This window comes from Dromiciops gliroides, chromosome 5 (genome assembly GCF_019393635.1).
Source record: "Dromiciops gliroides isolate mDroGli1 chromosome 5, mDroGli1.pri, whole genome shotgun sequence".
Lineage (NCBI taxonomy): Eukaryota > Metazoa > Chordata > Mammalia > Microbiotheria > Microbiotheriidae > Dromiciops > Dromiciops gliroides.
In genome coordinates this window covers 172,786,646-172,804,919 of record NC_057865.1, presented here as the reverse complement: position 1 = coordinate 172,804,919, position 18,274 = coordinate 172,786,646, and the positions used below count along the sequence as shown (strand labels likewise).

The window sequence follows — 18,274 nt, the reverse complement described above, 5'->3', positions numbered from 1 at the left end:
TTCTAGCTCCCCAAACAACTAGCCACCTAAGAGCCTTACTTTACAAAGGTAATGACATCATAAATAGAAACCTAGCTAGTCTCCATACATGTTAGGTTCCCCATGTATGTCTAAATATGTCCAAGCTTATATCAACATTGAGGCATATCACAATGGTGGACGGTAGAGCCCACTTCTCTAATGAGAAGCCAGCCTTCACTCCTAAAACCTGGATATTTAAAGAACGCTCATGTGATACTTAATCAAATGATAGCTCTGGTGGCTCCACAGTGGGACACAGTGTGAGACTAATTTGGTCATCTTGGCTGCTAGATATTTTCATATCATTCTCAATCAATGGGCTGCCTTTTCTAGCTCTGATGATTACAAAGCTGGCTCAGTCTCCGATAAACCTACCCTGCTCTAGACAATTTATTCAAGATTGAATGAAATGTCAACCTGACTTTTAAAGCAGCCACCTGCCAGTAGACCAGTATCAGCCTTACCCATAGACTGAGCTGGAAGGGACCTTGGTAATAATCTAATCCAATTCCATCATTTTGCAGATGAGGACATTAAGGCCTATTAGTGAGTAGCTCAGAACTAACTAATGCATGAACAGTTCATTAAAGACATAGTTTACCAAAAATTTCAGTAAAAACAAAGGCAAAACACAAGCAGCTTTGATAGTTTTTGGCATAGATGGAGACAACCTTTTCATTCCCATCTACCCCCACCTCTATCCAGGAGGTGGGAAATAAATGTAACTAGATGCTCTGCCTTTTCCCTTTTTACCACAATGTTGGTCATAACATAGTTTGGCAAATCTGTGCTACAGTTTAGTTGGTAGTGAAAATGCCAACTTTAGTTATGGTATGTAGTCCTTTCTGGAGCTAATTTATAGAAGGAGGGAGGGAATGAGAAAAAAGAAAGGAAAGAGAAAAGGAAGGGAAGGGGAGGGGAGGGGAGGAAGGTAAAGAAGGAAGGAAGGAAGGAAGGAAGGAAGGAAGGAAGGAAGGAAGGAAGGAAGGAAGGAAGGAAGGAAGGAAGGAAGGAAGGAAGGAAGGGAGAAAGGAAGGGAGGGAGGGAGGAAGGAAGGAAGGAAGGAAGGAAGGAAGGAAGGAAGGAAGGAAGGAAGGAAGGAAGGAAGGAAGGAAGGAAGGAAGGAAGGAAGGAAGGAAGGAAGGAAGGAAGGAAGGAAGGAAGGAAGGAAGGAAGGAAATCCTTCATTAAAAAAGGGGTGGAGTCTACCTTTCTTGAAACTTGAGTTTATAACCCCACTGGTAACCCACACTAGTTAAAGGTGATCCTGAGTCTGGCAGCAATATATAAAAGTACACACACATATACTTTATGCTGAAAACTTTTGTTGGCTAATGTGATTCATCCCATCAAACACCCATTTATCTGAAGTGTAAAAAGAATGGCCTTGAAATATTGTTCATCTCAGCCCATTAAATGTGCTTAGCTTTGACTTGTGTCTCATAACAGCTGAACATTATGACAATTTCCCACCACAACATGCATCTAGGATGATTCATTGCTGAATCCAAACATATATTCCTTGCACCACAATGAAAATAACTAGAAATAAGTTTGCCTGCTGGGAAACAGTGATGATCAAACAGTGATAACAGGGAAAATACTGAGTCTATTTTTGGACTCTGCAGGAACATATTTGCATGCTGAAACTTCCAAAACTTAAGAAAAACAAAATGGATTTTTTTTCATTCTTGTATTTTTAAAAAATTATGACCACCAGTGATGCAGCCTAACAAAACCCATATAATTTCTTTAGGATTAATTACCTTCATGTGAATGTAACTACCTACCACAGAATTTGGCTACGTGTTTAAATTTTTTCTTATTCTGCTCTAAAATACAACAATTTTCAGTATCTTAAAAGTTTTACAATTCCATCAATCAACAAGCATTAATTATAACTGCCTCCTATGTTCTAAGGACTGTGCTAGCGATACAAAGACAAAATGTGTCAAACCCTACTTTCAAGAAGTTTATATTCCGTCTGAAGTTTAAATGACTGGCATGCAATTTTTTGTGGAGGCAATCGGGTCTTCCTGACTCCAGGGCTGGTGCTTTATCCACTGTGCCACCTAGTTGCCCCAAATGTACATGCAATTTTTGATCAATGACCAACAAAAAGATGAATCCACAAAGAGCTTGAAACTGTTAATCCAATGTATGAGTCATTCAAGACCTTTAGGATTTCTCCTACTCACTAACTTTAAATCATACCACACTATGAAGTAGTAACAGAAGTTGATATTAAAAAAAAAAAAAAAAAGAAAGAAAAGTTGCAACTGTGGGCCAAATTAGGTTTTAAGATGTGCAATAGCACTCATTCAAATGTAAGATTAAGAGAGATTGTGGCAATATTTTTTCCATTTTATCCAATGGAGCAATAAACCTATCCACAATAAGAATACACGAAAATATGTACTAGTTGGGCACCTCCTACATACCCAATACTCTTGTTAGATAGGCATTGTGAGAGATACAGAAGTGGCATATTCCCTGGCGTTTGCCCCCAAAGAGATTTGGATCAAGAGAAGGAAGGCTAGGCAAAAGAAAAATTACCAGAGACAAATTCTCAGGTACTTCATGAAAATGACTAAGTCTAAACAGAAATCAAAAGAAAGAAAAGACTGGGTTTTGAAAAATGTAGGTGAGCTACCAAAATATTAATCATGATTGATTTTTATTTTTAATTAAACTAAGCAAACAACAACAACAAAAACCTACTGGTAGGTTTATTCATTTTTTTTAAAACTTATGAGCTTTTCCAAATGTATTTCTAAATAATCAACCTGTACTTCTAATTATGCCCTTATTATATTAACTCAAGATACAAAATTCATTAAAAATGAAATAAGAAAGTTATAGTGGTTTATATATAGCTTCATTTTTCAGTATCACCTCAGGAAAGCACAAAGGATTGTGTGGTACATTATCTGAAGCGCTTATACGTTATTTCATTAACAGGATCAGTCAGAAAAAAAAATGCCTTGGCAACCCTGATTTGTCAGCAATTACTGCTACTGGTACAACAATATCTTCCGTCAAGCAGATTAAAATGTTGTAAACATGTCAAGCAGTTCATCCTTAAGACATATATCTATATCGTAAATTAAGAGATGTGTCTTTGTGGCCCCATTTTTAGAGGCAGGGAAATTATACAACAGAAAGATGAGTCATTTTTTTTTCCCAATCTGCCAAAAAAATTGAATCAGTAATGGAAATAAGACTCAGAAGACAAACATCCAGATGACTATCGATCCCCTTCTTCAACAAGCAAACATTTATTATGTGACTAAGATGTATGGGGATTTTTGAAAACAGTGCCTACCTTCAAGGAGCTTAAAAATTATGATTTTATTACATTTTTAAATCACTGCAAATATTACCATAAAACACAACCATGCTATTCCAGTCTAGAAAATTAACATATATATTATACTGGCTTGGAAACTAACCGGAAAAACTTCTAAGATTCACAGGACCATAGATCTAGATCTGGAAGAGGCTTCTAAGGTCAATTTGGTCCAACCTTCTCATTTTACAGATGAAAAAACTGAGGCCCAGGCAGATTAAATGACTTGACCAAAGCAATAGAAGAATCACAGGCAGGATTTGAACTCAGGACATAAGACTATATATTCAATGCTCTTTCCACTGAACTATGCTGTACTAGAATGGACTTTTCCATCTACATTGGGTGATGCAGTGAGTGGATAAAGGACTGCACCTGAAGTCAGGAAGACTTGAGTTCAAATCCAGCCTCAGACACTTACTAGTTATGTGACCATTCATTTAACCTCCCCTCATTTAGCCTCAGTTTCTTCATACTACCACCCAGGGTTGTTGTGAAAATATTTGTAAAGTGTTTTGAAAACCTTAAAAGTGCTAAATAAAATGATATAATGACAGTGTTTTCCCTTTGTCCGATATGCAAGGGATAGAACACTGGGCTGGGAGTCTGGAAACAGGTTCTGGTCTCTGTGTGAACTTCAGTTTCTGTGGACCTCAATTACCCCATCTACACAATAAAAAGGTTGGACTAGGTGATCTCTTTTCTACTCTGAATTCTATATTCTAATTCTATAGATATAAGCATTTTTCTCCAGGAAAAAAAAAATATTCCTACCAAGTTAAAGTTCTCAAAAAATACAAAAGAAGGGGCAGCTAGGTGGTGCAGCAGATAAAGCACCAGCCCTGGATTCAGAAGGACCTGAGTTCAAATCCTGCCTCAAACACTTGACACTAGCTGTGTGATCTTGGGCAAGTCACTTAACCCTCATTGCCCTGCCCTCCCCCGCAAAAATACAAAAGAATATCAGGCATTCAATCCATTTCAGATTGTTTGAAATTTCACAAATTTCCTGTCATTATAACAAGTAGACAGGTAACTCCCACTTACATATGCATTAGGCAATCAATACCTTTACCCTCATGGGTAAAGGGAAAAACTGAAAAAGTTACATAAAGCCACCTTAATAGTCTATGCTCAATATATTGTCTGCTGAATCAAAATTGAACTCGGAAAGGATAGTGGGTCAAAACTAGAATTCAAATGTCAAACCTAATTCCTTTTTCTTTTTATAGGGCTATAGATCTAAGGCAAGAAGGGACCATCAACACTGAGCACAACCTCTTCATTTACACAAATGGATAACTTAAGGCTTGAGGAGGTTAAGAGATTTGCCCACCATCACAGAGGGAATACACTGCAAAGCTTGGATTAGAACCCAAGCTACCAAACTGAGGGAAATAATTGATTAGAACATCAACACACATTTTGTGTAACTCTGAAAACATTCACACATTTATTAATTTCTGGCCTCCCGTCCAAACCTATATTCTAGAGAATAATAAACAGCTTACCTTGAACACTTCCATCGGAAGAGGAAATTTTGCAGCATCATTAAGGGATTTTTCCAGAGCACATTTCCATTCAGATGTTGTCTTCAAAGAATAGATTTCTGGGTGAACAACAACAAATCACATAACAGTGTATAGGCCAAAGAGTGCTACAGCTCTGTGTATTCATTCACAAATGTTAACTTTGCAAACCCTCAGTAAAACCTAATAACCACAGCAGTTACACTGTAAGCACTACAAAGACCTACTCCCAAATTTGTGAGATTAATGGCAACTTGGGATTCCATTATTCAATGTGCAAAATGGGCTAAACAAGACTCCTCTAAAGGGAGCATTTGCATACACTCTACAAGCATTCTAAAAGGGATTTAATGGTATTAATCACATTAGCAAGACCTTCAGTGATGCACTACCCACAAATCACCTAGGAAACAATATCCACTGATGAAGAACTTAATATCTGATATATTTCCATACTAAAAAAGCGTTCTGTTGCCTATCAGTCACCATTATTACAGCACATTTGTCACCAAATCTCTAAGCTTTCTGCATACTGAAAAAGAGATCCATGTAAATCATAAAAATTACTGAAAGGTAAATTAAAATTTACTAACCAAGTTTAATATTTACACTTGAAATGTTGCTGTTAACACACCACATGCTACCCATATTTGTTTCTGGGGGAGAAATTACCCATTTGGGTTATTCACTCTGAGTGTAAAAAAAAAAAAAAATTAAAAAGAAATTGTCAAGTAATGTTTTTACCTGTGGCTGAAACTTCAAGGGAATTTTATGATCTGATCTCAACAGATTTAAGACCTTATCAAAATAGGATTTGCAGAAGCACTCACTGGAAGTGGATATGTTTATGCCATCACTATATCAACCTAGGCTACTTTAGACAGACAGACAGGATATGAATATGAATTTAAGTACAGTTAAAAGGCAACATTAAACATTTGGGGCTATATTTTTAATTCCTTGCCTGTCTGCTTTTTAACATGTGGCCATATATTTTGATCCTCAGTGCTTCGGGATTCACCTTGTTCTCTAAGACCTTGTAGGATGTGTATGTGTTCATTGTCTCTTTATTATTTTCAATACCTTTTTTTATGGTAGGTAGGAAATGCTGCCCAACCTCACTGAACTATCAATGCACTGATGGCTGACGAGGTTCAAAAAACCCAAAAGGTATCTTAGTATTACTCGTAAATAATGGCAGCCTATATTTGAGCACAAATGGTACTTCTGTATTTGGGGGCAAAGGCTTGTATTAAGGCTTTTTTTTTTTTTGTAAATAGAGGAGTTACCGTTTACAACCAATTAAGGTAGAGGGATAAAAGGAATAGATCATGGAATTTGGCAATAGTGCTACAAAGTCAGTCAAGTCCTGATGTGTCTTCATAGCGTATATTTAACTTCTGATGGCTAGGCTAACACTTAGGAGATAGAAGGCATTCAATGAACGCTGATTTGCTAATTCATTAAATGGCTTTTCCATCATAACAAACTGCACAAGAGAAACGATTTTCACGGAAGTTACTAAACCTGGGACAAAAATAACCAAGATGATAATATGCTGAAAATATGGTTTAAGGTAATTAAACAGTTCTTCAAACACTGAATGCTGCATTGCTTTTAAGTAGCCAGACTGGAGTGATGGCTTTATTCATTATTAATTAACCACCTACTTTTTTGTTATTTTACACATTAGGGGATTTTGATTAGTATTAACTCATTCATTCTCAGGATAGAATAATGTGCTTCACAAAGCCCTATTCTGATGCTTCAGAGTAGCACTGAGGTGAATCTGAAGTCTTAAAGACTTTGTGAGTGGAGCACCAGGTGTGAAAGGTTTACCATGCTGGATGAGTCTGATACCAGCAACAATCTGAATCTGCTTTCCAAGGACTAGATGAAGATCACCAAAAAGTGAGCCATTTGGCCAAGGCAACCCAATAAACAAAAATACAAAATGGCCCAAAGTCCTATACAGGTTCTCTGGTGACAGTGGCAACATGGCTGAAAGGGGGGAATCAAGTGTTATAAATTACATATTTTAAACATTAACTAGGAGTTCTGTTTATTACTTTTTAAAAATATATAGATAATAATTTCATTACGTTAGTTTCTCTCATATATTTTATGAATTTGAAAACATTGTTCTAAGATGTCTTTCTTGATTGCCCAAGTGGTCCACACTACCAAAAAGTTTAAGACATTTTGAATGTCTGAAACTCTTATCTGATGGTTACTCTAAATTGGTACTCTAGCCAAGCAATCTACAAGAGCCTTGTCCAATGGCCACTGGATTTACATACTACTAGAAGAACTAAATACTATCAATATTGGCATTCTCACTCAACATGGAACCAGAAAGGTGAAATAATGAAAATAGAAGATGGCTCAGAGGTTCCAGTGAGAAAGGCAAAGGAAGGATTTGGTAGAATTGGTTTTATCCTATGCCCACTCAAAGGCAACACCATTCCCATGGTATATTTGATCATCTTATGTTGCAGAGGTCATGATAAGACTACCATAAAAATAACAGCAGCTTATATACCAACATCTATCTATTCAAGAAGCTGAAGACTTTAAAAAATAAATTCCATGAAGAACACAGTTAGATCCTCCAAATTATATGTATCTACATTTGATACTGGATGACTTCAATTGCAAAGGTGGAAACTGGTGAAGCTGATAAGATATATTGGAAAGTATGAATCAAGGAAAAGGAATGAGAGGCCAAAATGGAAGGTCTATACAGATGCCCCTTGTCTATGAATACTTTCCTCCAGAAAAATAAAATCAGTAGGCACTAAACATTATGAGCTAAATAATATTGCCAAAAAAATGAAACTGATTATATTTTAACAGAAAGGAAATGATTCACTACTTGATAATAGGAGTCATTCCTGAATCATCTGTCAGGGTACAGTGTGACCACTGACTTGTTAGATTCAAGTACAAAATTAGTACAAAGCCAGAATAAAAATAAGAAAGAAAATATGGTGTACAATTAAAACAACTCAATCTGGGCAGACAAATATATTATTGATAACCCCCCAAAAGAAGATATAGATGGAGGAAAGAACATAGACCACAAACTACAATCATTTTATTCAGAAATTTTTTGAATAGGAATCAATTACCATAACAAAAAGACCACAAAACATCCTAAAAGGTTTTTGAGTCAGCACACACTCGACTTATTGCCAAGTGAAGAGAGTAAAAAACAACACGTGTTTAGAAATAAAATTGTTTGTAAAATCTTATGGGGAAGGATGATGAAGATTATGAGCAGTATTATTTCATAAATCAGACAGATAATGTTAAGAGTAAAATTGGTTTAAATAGGGGCAGCTAAGTGGCTCTGGATTCAAGAGGACCTGAGTTCAAATCCAGCCTCAAACACTTGACACTTGCTAGCTCTGTGACCCTGGGCAAGTCACTTAACCCTCATTGCCCCCCCGCCAAAAAAACTGGTTTAAATAAAACTTGGTAAGTGACCCAAGTAAGGAAATAATCCCAAGAGAATCTAGAGATGAAAAATGGAAAATCAAAAAACAAAAGAAAAATGAAGCACCTCTATATATTTATAACAAATGTTTTTTTTTCACCATCAAGGGGAGTAGAGTCCATATATATAGACTCTAATATTCCTGTGTTTGATGTCCTTATAGAGGAGATTGAAATGATGTTAAATAAAATAAAGGAAAAGGAGCTGGATTAGACTAAGTGTACATAGAAGAGATCTTGGCCAGTGGTAAGAAAATTGTGAAGTTACTGAAGGACAGAGCCATGAAATAAATGAAGAAGGAGAAAATACCAAAGGTATGGAAATGATCTGTCTTATATGACTTCTTTTACAGGTACATCAACTTTTTATGAAGATAAACTATCCACATAAATCAAGGGCACCCTTTGATGAGGGGATAAGAAGGGAGCAGGTAGGCTTTTGCAAGTGGTATTACATAGCTGACCATACCTTTACCATCATACAACTGACAGAAAGATACAGCAAATCTAGGATTCCATTCTGCTTTAATGCTGATTGTAAAAAAAAAAAAAGCATTTGATTCATTAGATCAAAGCACTACTTTGAACACTTTCTTCTAACAAGGTGCCTCCTATTTATATATCAAAGTGATCAAAAAATTGCTGAAAGATCTAACAGATATCCTTGGTAGATTAATGAGTGAATGAATGGAAAGAATGAATGATAAAGCATTCACTAATAGTATGTGCCAAGCACTATGCTAAATTCTGGGGATAAAAACACAAAGGGTTAGGCAATCCCTGCTCACAAAAAGCTTATACTCTAAATGGACAGAGTAATGTTCAGCATCAGGGCAGATAAAGATCTGAAAATTCTAAGAACAGTTATATAGTGTGAGAAAATAATGGGTCTTGGAATGCCCAAAAGCCCCAGCTCAAGGGGCTTGATTGGATTGACTAACTCTGCTGATTAACTCACTTAAAGTTAATTCAATTAAAATCACACCTGCCTGGCCCTCAAGAGGGTGTGTTCTCAGAGGGTGTGAACGCTGACCTCAACACGGGACCACCCTCAAGTCCAGTGAACCAATGGATTTGGGTGATGCTAGCCAATTAGCTTGAAGCAGTGTGTAAGGACCACCTCTCCTCTGGAAGCAAAGAAAGCTTCCAGGGGAAGTTTTGTCTCTCAGACAGGCTCGTGGTAGAGGACTTAAAGGAAGAATCAGGCCAGGCTGGAGCTCTAGGCTACATAGGCCTTTTCTTAACTTTCTGACCTCGGTGTTCTCTTTTTATTAATACTTGGCATGCTTTAATGTTTAATGCCCCAAAACTGGTGCTAAAGCTTCTAATTTATAAGTAACAACTATATTAGAAACCCCAGCTAATTGTCCCCAAACTTGGGACAGAAATAAGGCGACTACACATAGTTTTACACGTCACAATAGCAAGGTATAAATAGAAACTTAGAGGACAATATTAGGTCAGATGATAGTGCACAGGGATCATGAGGGTAGGTTAGGACAAATGGTAAATCTCAGAAAACCTTCAGATTTCAGAGGCTGGGCAGAGGGAAAGGCCTAGGAGCCTTTCATCTTTTCAGAAGGATTGTAACTGATGACTTCTAGCTCATCCAAATGGTGTCTCCTCGCTGAGGTCTGTGGAAGGGTATTACTGTTAGCAGTCTTTGCTGCCTGGTCTCCCTGATGGAGTATGATCTGAAATATCCTTCAATCAAATAAAATAGGGAAGTGTAGGCAAAGTGTTTGCTCCTACCATCATGGAAGAGATCCAGAGCAGAGTCCAAGGCAAAGAAACATTCCCTTATAAATGATGAGAAAGCTATATGTTCCTATTGGTGACTGACACCTTGAAACACTGTGGAACCTCCTGAAAAAGATCCATAACCACTCTAAAGAATTAGATCTGAGGGCAGCTAGGTGGCGCAATGAATAAAGCACTGCACTGGCCCTGGAGTCAGGAGGACCTGAGTTCAAATCCGACCTCAGACACTTGACACTTACTAGCTGTGTGACCCTGGGGGCAAGTCACTTAACCCTCACTGCCATGGAAAAAAAAAAAAATAAGAATTAGGCCTGACTCTCCACATAGACTGGGTTGGAGGAAGGGTGAAAGTACACAAGTGGATGGATATAGCATGAAAAAAAAAATTGGCACAGTACAAGATGTAAATTTTATATAAATGATGACAACTTCACAAGCATTCTTTATCATTTGTGTGTCTTCTGTTTCTCAGGGGGCAAGAGGTAGCCCCACCAGATTTTCAGTGACAGTAAGAACAATGAGTCATTTGTGGATGAAACTGGGAAGGCCCCACTCTCCAGCAATACCAAGTTAGGAAAGCTTGCATCTGACTTAGTGGGTCACCCGACTGAAGTCAGAGTAAAATGCACATGGGTAGTATGCACCTTATAAATGTAAGCATGCCAGATAGGGATCAGCCTAGAGTGATACTGATAGTAATCTGGGACTGGCATGCTGAACCAGGGATGCTGGTTACTGCAAGGGATCAACATATATGAAACATTTTTAAAGGAACTGGGTTCAGAAAGAGAAATAAAATGAGGACATGGGATAAAATGAATAAGAATGGAGAAGTACAAGTAATCATCAGCTTGCTAGCAAAGCATTAAATTAGATGAGTGGCTCAGCTGAGAGAAACAGAGTGAAAAGCCGCATCCTTTGGAGCCAAAAAGAAAACAGAGGATTTCTGTGAGAGGAGCCTAAAAGACATTAAGTCACTGGGTCAAGGAGTATCAAGAGAACAACTTCAACAGAAATCAACAGAAGAGAGGCCTAAGATCCACCTGCCAAAGAACTCTACTATTCCAAGGGCCTATGGATTTCTCTCAAGACCATTAGGTCTGGGCCCAGATTAGAAGTAAAACAGACTTGCAAGAAATGGCAGATTATGACTAAAGGAATGCCATGTTGACAAGAAAGGAAATCAAACTAAGCAAGGGACTCTTTAACATTCTAATCTATGCCTAAGTACTTAATGAAAATGTATATATTGATAATATTTTAGTTATGTAGCTAATTAAATTAATTAATAGTTTTGTTATTGGTTAGATTAATAAAATAAATACACAAAATAATGACAATTAAATTGTATTCATTAACAATTACTATATTTAATTAGTTATAGCATTCCCTGAGATTTCCTCATCGGTAGTAAAGATGATTTGTACACTCGAATGGATTCTGGCTATGATGTATTACAACAGTCAAAATGCATTTTGCGGGTAGTAGAGGGGAATGAAAAAGAGAAAGGAAAACTATGAAATCCTCCACCATCACCACCACCCCTGGCCCATGGATTTTGGAAAACAAAGTATCTTCTTATGGGATTGGGGAGCTTCCTTTTAGGGTGGGGGTAGGGCACTGCCCACAAGGTTGAAGGCAAGGCCAAGTGCTACTCAAATTCACCAGATTAATAGGGAATTTCTGTTTCTCCAGCCCTTGAGGCACCCCACGATGAGGGCTCCATCTGGATTTCTGACACAGATCAGTCTTCAAACTATGCCCAAACCAGGGATTACTGAAATCTTCTCTGACCAAAGCCCCAAGGCCAGGGGCGTAGGAGGTAGGCATAAAATCATAAGCCAAACCACACCCAGAAAGGGGCTTCAGCCAGTGCATAGAAAAGATATCTCTGTCCTCCTTCTAGGAATGCTGCAGATGAAAATGGAATTTAACCCTGGGGCTTATTTCTCTTTTTGTAAAAGGTGAAAATTAACTGCAGTGTGGTCAGTTATGCTCAACCACCTGCAGAAGCTAAACACCGAATCGTTTCAATAAGCAGAACTGCACATGTGTGCAATTCATTAGACGGAGGCATTTAGATTACACTGGCAAGTTTATGGACAATAAACAGTACTGTTAAAAGAGCATAAAGCATTTTCTTAAAATGCTAGTGTTGCAGGTAATTTAACAAAGTGCACCATGTCAATGTGTGTTTAGGGGAAGTAATAAGCAATTAAAATGTGTCCTGATTCATCTTTAACTAGAAGCCTACATGAAAATGAGGCAATCTTCCTTTGTAGGATTTGGCAACTTGCTTTATAATAAATGTTACGGGAAGCCTGAGTGTCAAAACTAACTTGGAAAATCCTGAGCTGAAATAACTTTATTCAATTCAACAATTATTAAGGGAATACTATATACAAGGCACCATGCTAGGCACTACCTTTTGTTTGGTTGGTTTTTTAAGGGGAGGGGATGTGACTTCGTTGGTATAGGGAGAAAACTCCCTCAACCAAGGGAGATCAGCACGTGCCTGGGGCACTGGGAGGTTACTGACTGCCTGGGGTTATAGAGCTATGGTACATCCCCCAAGCCAGCTGGCCACCTAGAACATAATACTGACTATTCAGGCACTGGGGATAAAGGGACAAGCCTAGAGAAACAGTCCCTGCCCTCTTGGAATTTACTTTCTACTAGGCCCAGGTGTTCTCATCCTGAGGTATATGGACTTTTTAAAAAGGAAAGGCTAAGACCAAGGATATAGGCGGAATGACTGGCCTTAAGAACAAAACGAAGCAGCCCTGTCCTCAGAGACTGAAGTGAAGGAGGTAAAGATGTAGGGAGGTTTCAAGGGAAAAGCTAATGGCCTTGAATTTCTCAGTAAGGCAGAAATGTATATTAGTCTGCTGGGGACTGAGGGACAAGGGGAGAAAAAGAATAAGAAAGAGAGGCGGGTGTCTGGATCAACTTGGATGGCTTGTGGGGAGGGAACATGACAAAGTATCAATCAAAAAGAAAAAAAGGATTATTATGCCCCAAGTCAAGGTCCAGATGAGATTAAATAGCATGAGTTTGCAGTAGACTCAGATGACAAGATTATTTGATTTCTTCTAATGAACCTCACCAGCAACACCAGGAGCAGAAAAGAAGATGGCGGATTTGAGGATTGGCAGGAACTACATGATGACAGGCAAGAGGTAAAGGGCTTTAACGGTGATGGCTCAATGTACAATTAATTGGTCAACTGTGAGCAGAGGAAAGAGGGAGTGAAAAGAGATGACAGTACTATAGTAGTAATCATGAGGATGAAAAATAGATCTAAGATTAAGGTTATGGAAGGACAGGAACAAAAATTTTAAAGTTTGAGATCAAATAGGCAACACATTCACAGGTCTAAAGATCTAAAGTATGATCCACTATGGAGGCTGCTAACAAAGAATGAAAATAAAAGCAACAGAATTAAAAGAGGTCAATAAGCTAGGTGTGGCAAAGGGGACACCAATAGGGACACTATATTCCTCAAGGAAGAGGGTAGGAGTGATGGGGAATAATGTATGACAGATACAAAATTCCTTTATTAGAAAGGGATTTTAACTTGAAGGCTGGTAGGCAACAGCATTTGACAACATTTTGTTTTGGTGGAATGTTCATTCTAGAGATATCAAAAAAAAAAAAAAAAAGAATGCCAGGTCAGGAAAAGACCTCAAAACCTCAAGATGACTGTCCCTCCAGAATGATTCTAGTCAGGGCATCATCCATCCACATGCCTTATTGTCTTAAATCAGAACACTTGGGAACAGAAAGGGCCCGATTCTAGTAACACTCTACCATGAGACCTCATGTCCCTACTGTACAGATGTGCTGAGTTCAGACACCAGATTGAAACTGTGAGATTTAAAATTGGATATTAGATCATAAATCTCCCCTACTTAACTTTTCCCTTAATTTATCTCCCAGACTAGTAAATGGAAGAAGCTTCTGGTTTTCTAGATAGAGCCTTTATTGTATATAAGGTGTTGTTGATTAGAAGGATAGGAAAATAGAAATACAGTACAAATCGTCTTAAATCTAGGCTTAGTCTATATTCCTTATAAAAACTCACCAAACCGAAAAGGCCACCTTTGGAGTGAGGGAGACCGTCTGTGCCGTGCCGCCAGGAGTCCCGCCAAGCAGGACCTTCTCTCCACCCCGGAAGTCAAAAAAAAACCCGGCAGGCAGTCTGACATGCGCAGCAGGCGGACTGTACCCGGCAGGCAGTCTGACATGCGCAGCAGGCGGACTGTACCCGGCAGGCAGTCTGACATGCGCAGCAGGCGGACTGTTCATCTCCTCCCCAAAAGGGTGGTCCTTGAAAAACTGGCGTCTTTCAGTTATCCTAACCGACTGTTAAAAACTTTCATATTTTACCACAAAACAAAAAGACAACAGAATGCTCAGTTCCAACCACACTCAGAATCAAAAACCTAGTGAGACGACAGCCACCAAAAAAAAGCAACTCTAATTCTATTCAACAGGAACATAACAAAGACATAGAAATGAATGCAGCTCATCCCAAAACTACAATCAGTCATGAACATTTATTAAAAAGCTATTATGTACCAATACTGTACTAGGCCCTAGGGGTACAAAAGGTGATATGGTAGATAGAGTGCCAGGCCTGGAGTCAAGAAGACGCATCTTCTCAAGTTCAAATCTGCCTCCAATAATTACTATCTGTGTGACCCTGAGTAAGTCACTTAACCTTGTCTGCCTCAGTTTCCTCATCTGTAAAATAAGCTGTAGTATGAAATAGCAAACCATTCCAGTATCTTTGTCAAGAAAACACTAACTAGGGTCACAAGGAGTCCAAAAGGTTTTAAAACAACAGAACGACAGCAGTACTGCTGCCTTCTCTCTCTTATCTCCAAAATCTATATGAAAATGCTCTATACCCACACCAAGAATTTACATCACAAAAACAGGAAAAGAAAACAGTAAAGAGAAGAAAATCAACTCTGGTGAAGTCTCCCATTCATAAGAGGATGGCTTCTTGGAAGGTTCAAAGGATCAGTAGAAACCTTCAAGTAGAGATGATCCTGAATGAGACATCTATGGTCTTCCTGACACTGCATCTTTTTGAGTCCAAATAAGTCTTTTGCTCCCTTATCCTAAAGTCACACGATCCCTCAGATCATCTTTAACTAAAATTAATGGTACATAGACTCCCTGAAGCTTGGAGAGATAATCTACAAAATGATTTGCTTCAGCAAATAAGGAGGAGGGGAAGGAAAAGTTTATGTTTAAACAGAGGAGGATAGAAAGAAAAAGAGGAGTGAGAAGAGAGAAGAAAAAGAAATGAGGAGAGAGAGCGATAACAAAGAGAGGGCAGTTGGGTTGCACACTGGATGGCGTCCTAGGCCTGAAGTCAGGAAGACTCATCTCCTTGAGTTCAAATCTGGCCTCAGACACTTACTAGCCCTGGGTAAGTCACATTACCCCGCTTGCCTCAGTTTCCTCATTTGTAAAATGAGCTGGAGAAGGAAATGGCAAACCACTCCAGTATCTTTGCCAAGAAAGCCCCCAAATGGGGTCACAATGTGACTGAAATAACAACCGCCTAAATCACAAAGGGAGGAAAAATAGTTAATTCTGTGCAAAGTAGCAGAACACCAGCCAACAACAGGCTATCTTCATCACATCTACCTATCTGTCTGCACTCAGCTAGTGAAGAAATCAGACTAGACAACATTCATTTGTTCAACAGTAAATGGAGTCAGATCCTTGTTACCTGAAGGGGGGGCTGTAACTGTAATTCACCCTCTCTGGCATTACAGAAATGAGATTATAATATAAACACTACATCTGTTCTATCTTTAAAGTTTTAAATACTTGGAACAGCTTGATTCCTTGATTTTCCCTTTTTTAATACAAAGCTAATATCTTTCTTCCTAACTCATATGGGTGTCGAGAGCCTTAATCAGATTACAGCCAAGTTTTCATCTTGTAATTACTATATTTGGAGAACTAAAAGGCGCTGAGCCTCTGTTTCCACTTCCTCTCTTTTCTTCCTCCCATTCCACCCTCTCTCCCAATTAAAATGTTGAAAGGACACTTCCAGATGATGCCCTGCTCTTCTCTCATCTTTAAGGACTACCATGAGCTCTCCAGAGAAAAAAGGACTACATTTGTCTTGGAAAATGAATGAGATTTTTTTTAAGATTAAAAAAGGCATTCACTGCTAAAGAGAAGGGTACAGTACAGATTCCACAGACAGATGTCTCATGATAATATTTTCTATCCGTTCTACCTAAAGGTGATGTCAGTGTTTTAGGAATATCCCAAAACATTCAACAAGCTGCTTATAATTCTTTGTTTGGTTATCAGTTTTTGGAATGAATGGCAAAAGAATCTCCTTCAAAATTTTATAAGGTAATTATATCCTGAATTGATATTTACACAGCCAACGTTTTACACAGAGTACAATCTTCTCTACTAAGCTATGGCTTTTCCATGGGATCCAATCTTAGATACTTCCTCACAATACTGACATGCCCTTTGTTTCTTTGGCTATAGAAATAGATTGTTATTATACTCCAAAATTACCCAGGTTATAAATAGACTTCTTGGCTGCCTTTCAAAATGTTGCCAACAACAATAATAATGAAATACCATTTAACATTTCTATAATCTCTCACAAATTTTAAAAGGAATATGAATATTTAAGGGAAGAGAACTAGGAAGTAAATATTTTGCAATTAAAAGCCCTTGGGAACAGCTACAGAAAAACACCTTGGATTTGTACTATAATACAAGCTAATTCCCTTTTTAAAAAAAATTAGGAAGCAGGGGAGATCCCCTCGGAGGAGAGGTCTGAACCAGTGATCTCCCAGTAAAAAAATTTTTCTACCAACGCAGATCAGAAACTGTTGGGGTCTTTATAGTCCTAGAGAGCTACCTACAGAACCAAGACGTTAAGTGATTTGCTGATGGTCACACAAACAATATTTTTCAGTCAGAAATCGAACCCAGGTCTTCCTCACTCTGAAGTCAATTCTATCCACCATGCTGTGCTGCCTCTTTTGAGAACTAATACCTAAGGAAAAGGCTCTACTATCTTTAATAACCCAAGAAGTTGAGTTTCTTTCCAAAGATGGCTTTTCCAGAGGAAAGAATATTTTTTCTGTTGTATCTCAGATTCCTCAATAACTCCATTTCTTTCTAACTGAAATTTTCACATCCAAATGTTGATAAGGTCCATAAGCAGTGAGACATTTAGCTGCAAAATGTCTCACAGCCAATAATAATACTTTCGGCCCATAATAAATGTTTCTCATACACATGTTATACAACTGTTTGGATGTAGGCTGCATAACAACTGGTAAAAAAAAAAAGGGGGGGGGTGGAATCAAAAGAACAACTCCAGGAAAACTGGAGAGAACTGAAAACTCAAATGTTGCTACACTGTTCAATTGTTCAATGGCCTATTCTTATCAGAATAGATGACCACTCTCATTTCCTATGACACTGCAACTTCTGAAAGGATCATAAATCTTGAGCTGGAAGGGTTCTCAGAGACCATTATCTAGTTGAAAACCCTCATTTTGCAAATGAGGAAACTTATGCCCAGAGAGATTAAGTGATTTGACAAGTCGAACAAATAGTAAGTACCAGTCAGAATTTGGACACAGGTCTTCTAACTGTACTAAGCTGCCATCTCTTATGTCCTACTAGACTGTAAATTCCAATGTTAGGTGACCGGAAGGGTGCAGCGCACATAGTGTGTATTTCATAAGTGGTTTGGGAGATTTTTTTGCCACTTCTTTGTCACAAATTATTTACTGAGTTCTAAGATCATACTCTTTAGAAGCTATTAAAATGCATATTTAACCTTCAGCAATCTGTGTGCAGAATACAAAGAAGCACATCATTCAGTAGATACCATAAACCCAATTTTCAAAAGGACTCCTTGTTGAGTCTCAGATTTTCCTTGCTTAATCATTAAGCAGCCACATTTGAGAAGAACATGAAATAAAATTTTGTGGCTATCGGCAGAAATGGCCTTGCCAGGTCTCAAACTTCTTTTTATTCACCAATTTATTTCCCAGGATCCAAAAATGAACCTGGGCATTCATTTAATTCTAAGGAGGGAAAAAGT

At 38.2% G+C, this 18,274-nt stretch overlaps 1 protein-coding gene across 4 annotated transcripts in view; it reads right to left on the bottom strand.

Moving 5' to 3' along the window:
- The window catches only part of SFMBT2 (Scm like with four mbt domains 2), a 317,891-nt gene that overhangs the window by 129,478 nt on the left and 170,139 nt on the right, over positions 1-18,274 (bottom strand). For all 4 annotated transcript variants that reach the window (XM_043967955.1, XM_043967957.1, XM_043967958.1 and 1 more), the window contains exon 7: positions 4,882-4,979. In XM_043967955.1, the coding sequence (XP_043823890.1) occupies positions 4,882-4,979 (98 nt within the window). The remainder of the gene's footprint in view (positions 1-4,881; positions 4,980-18,274) is intronic.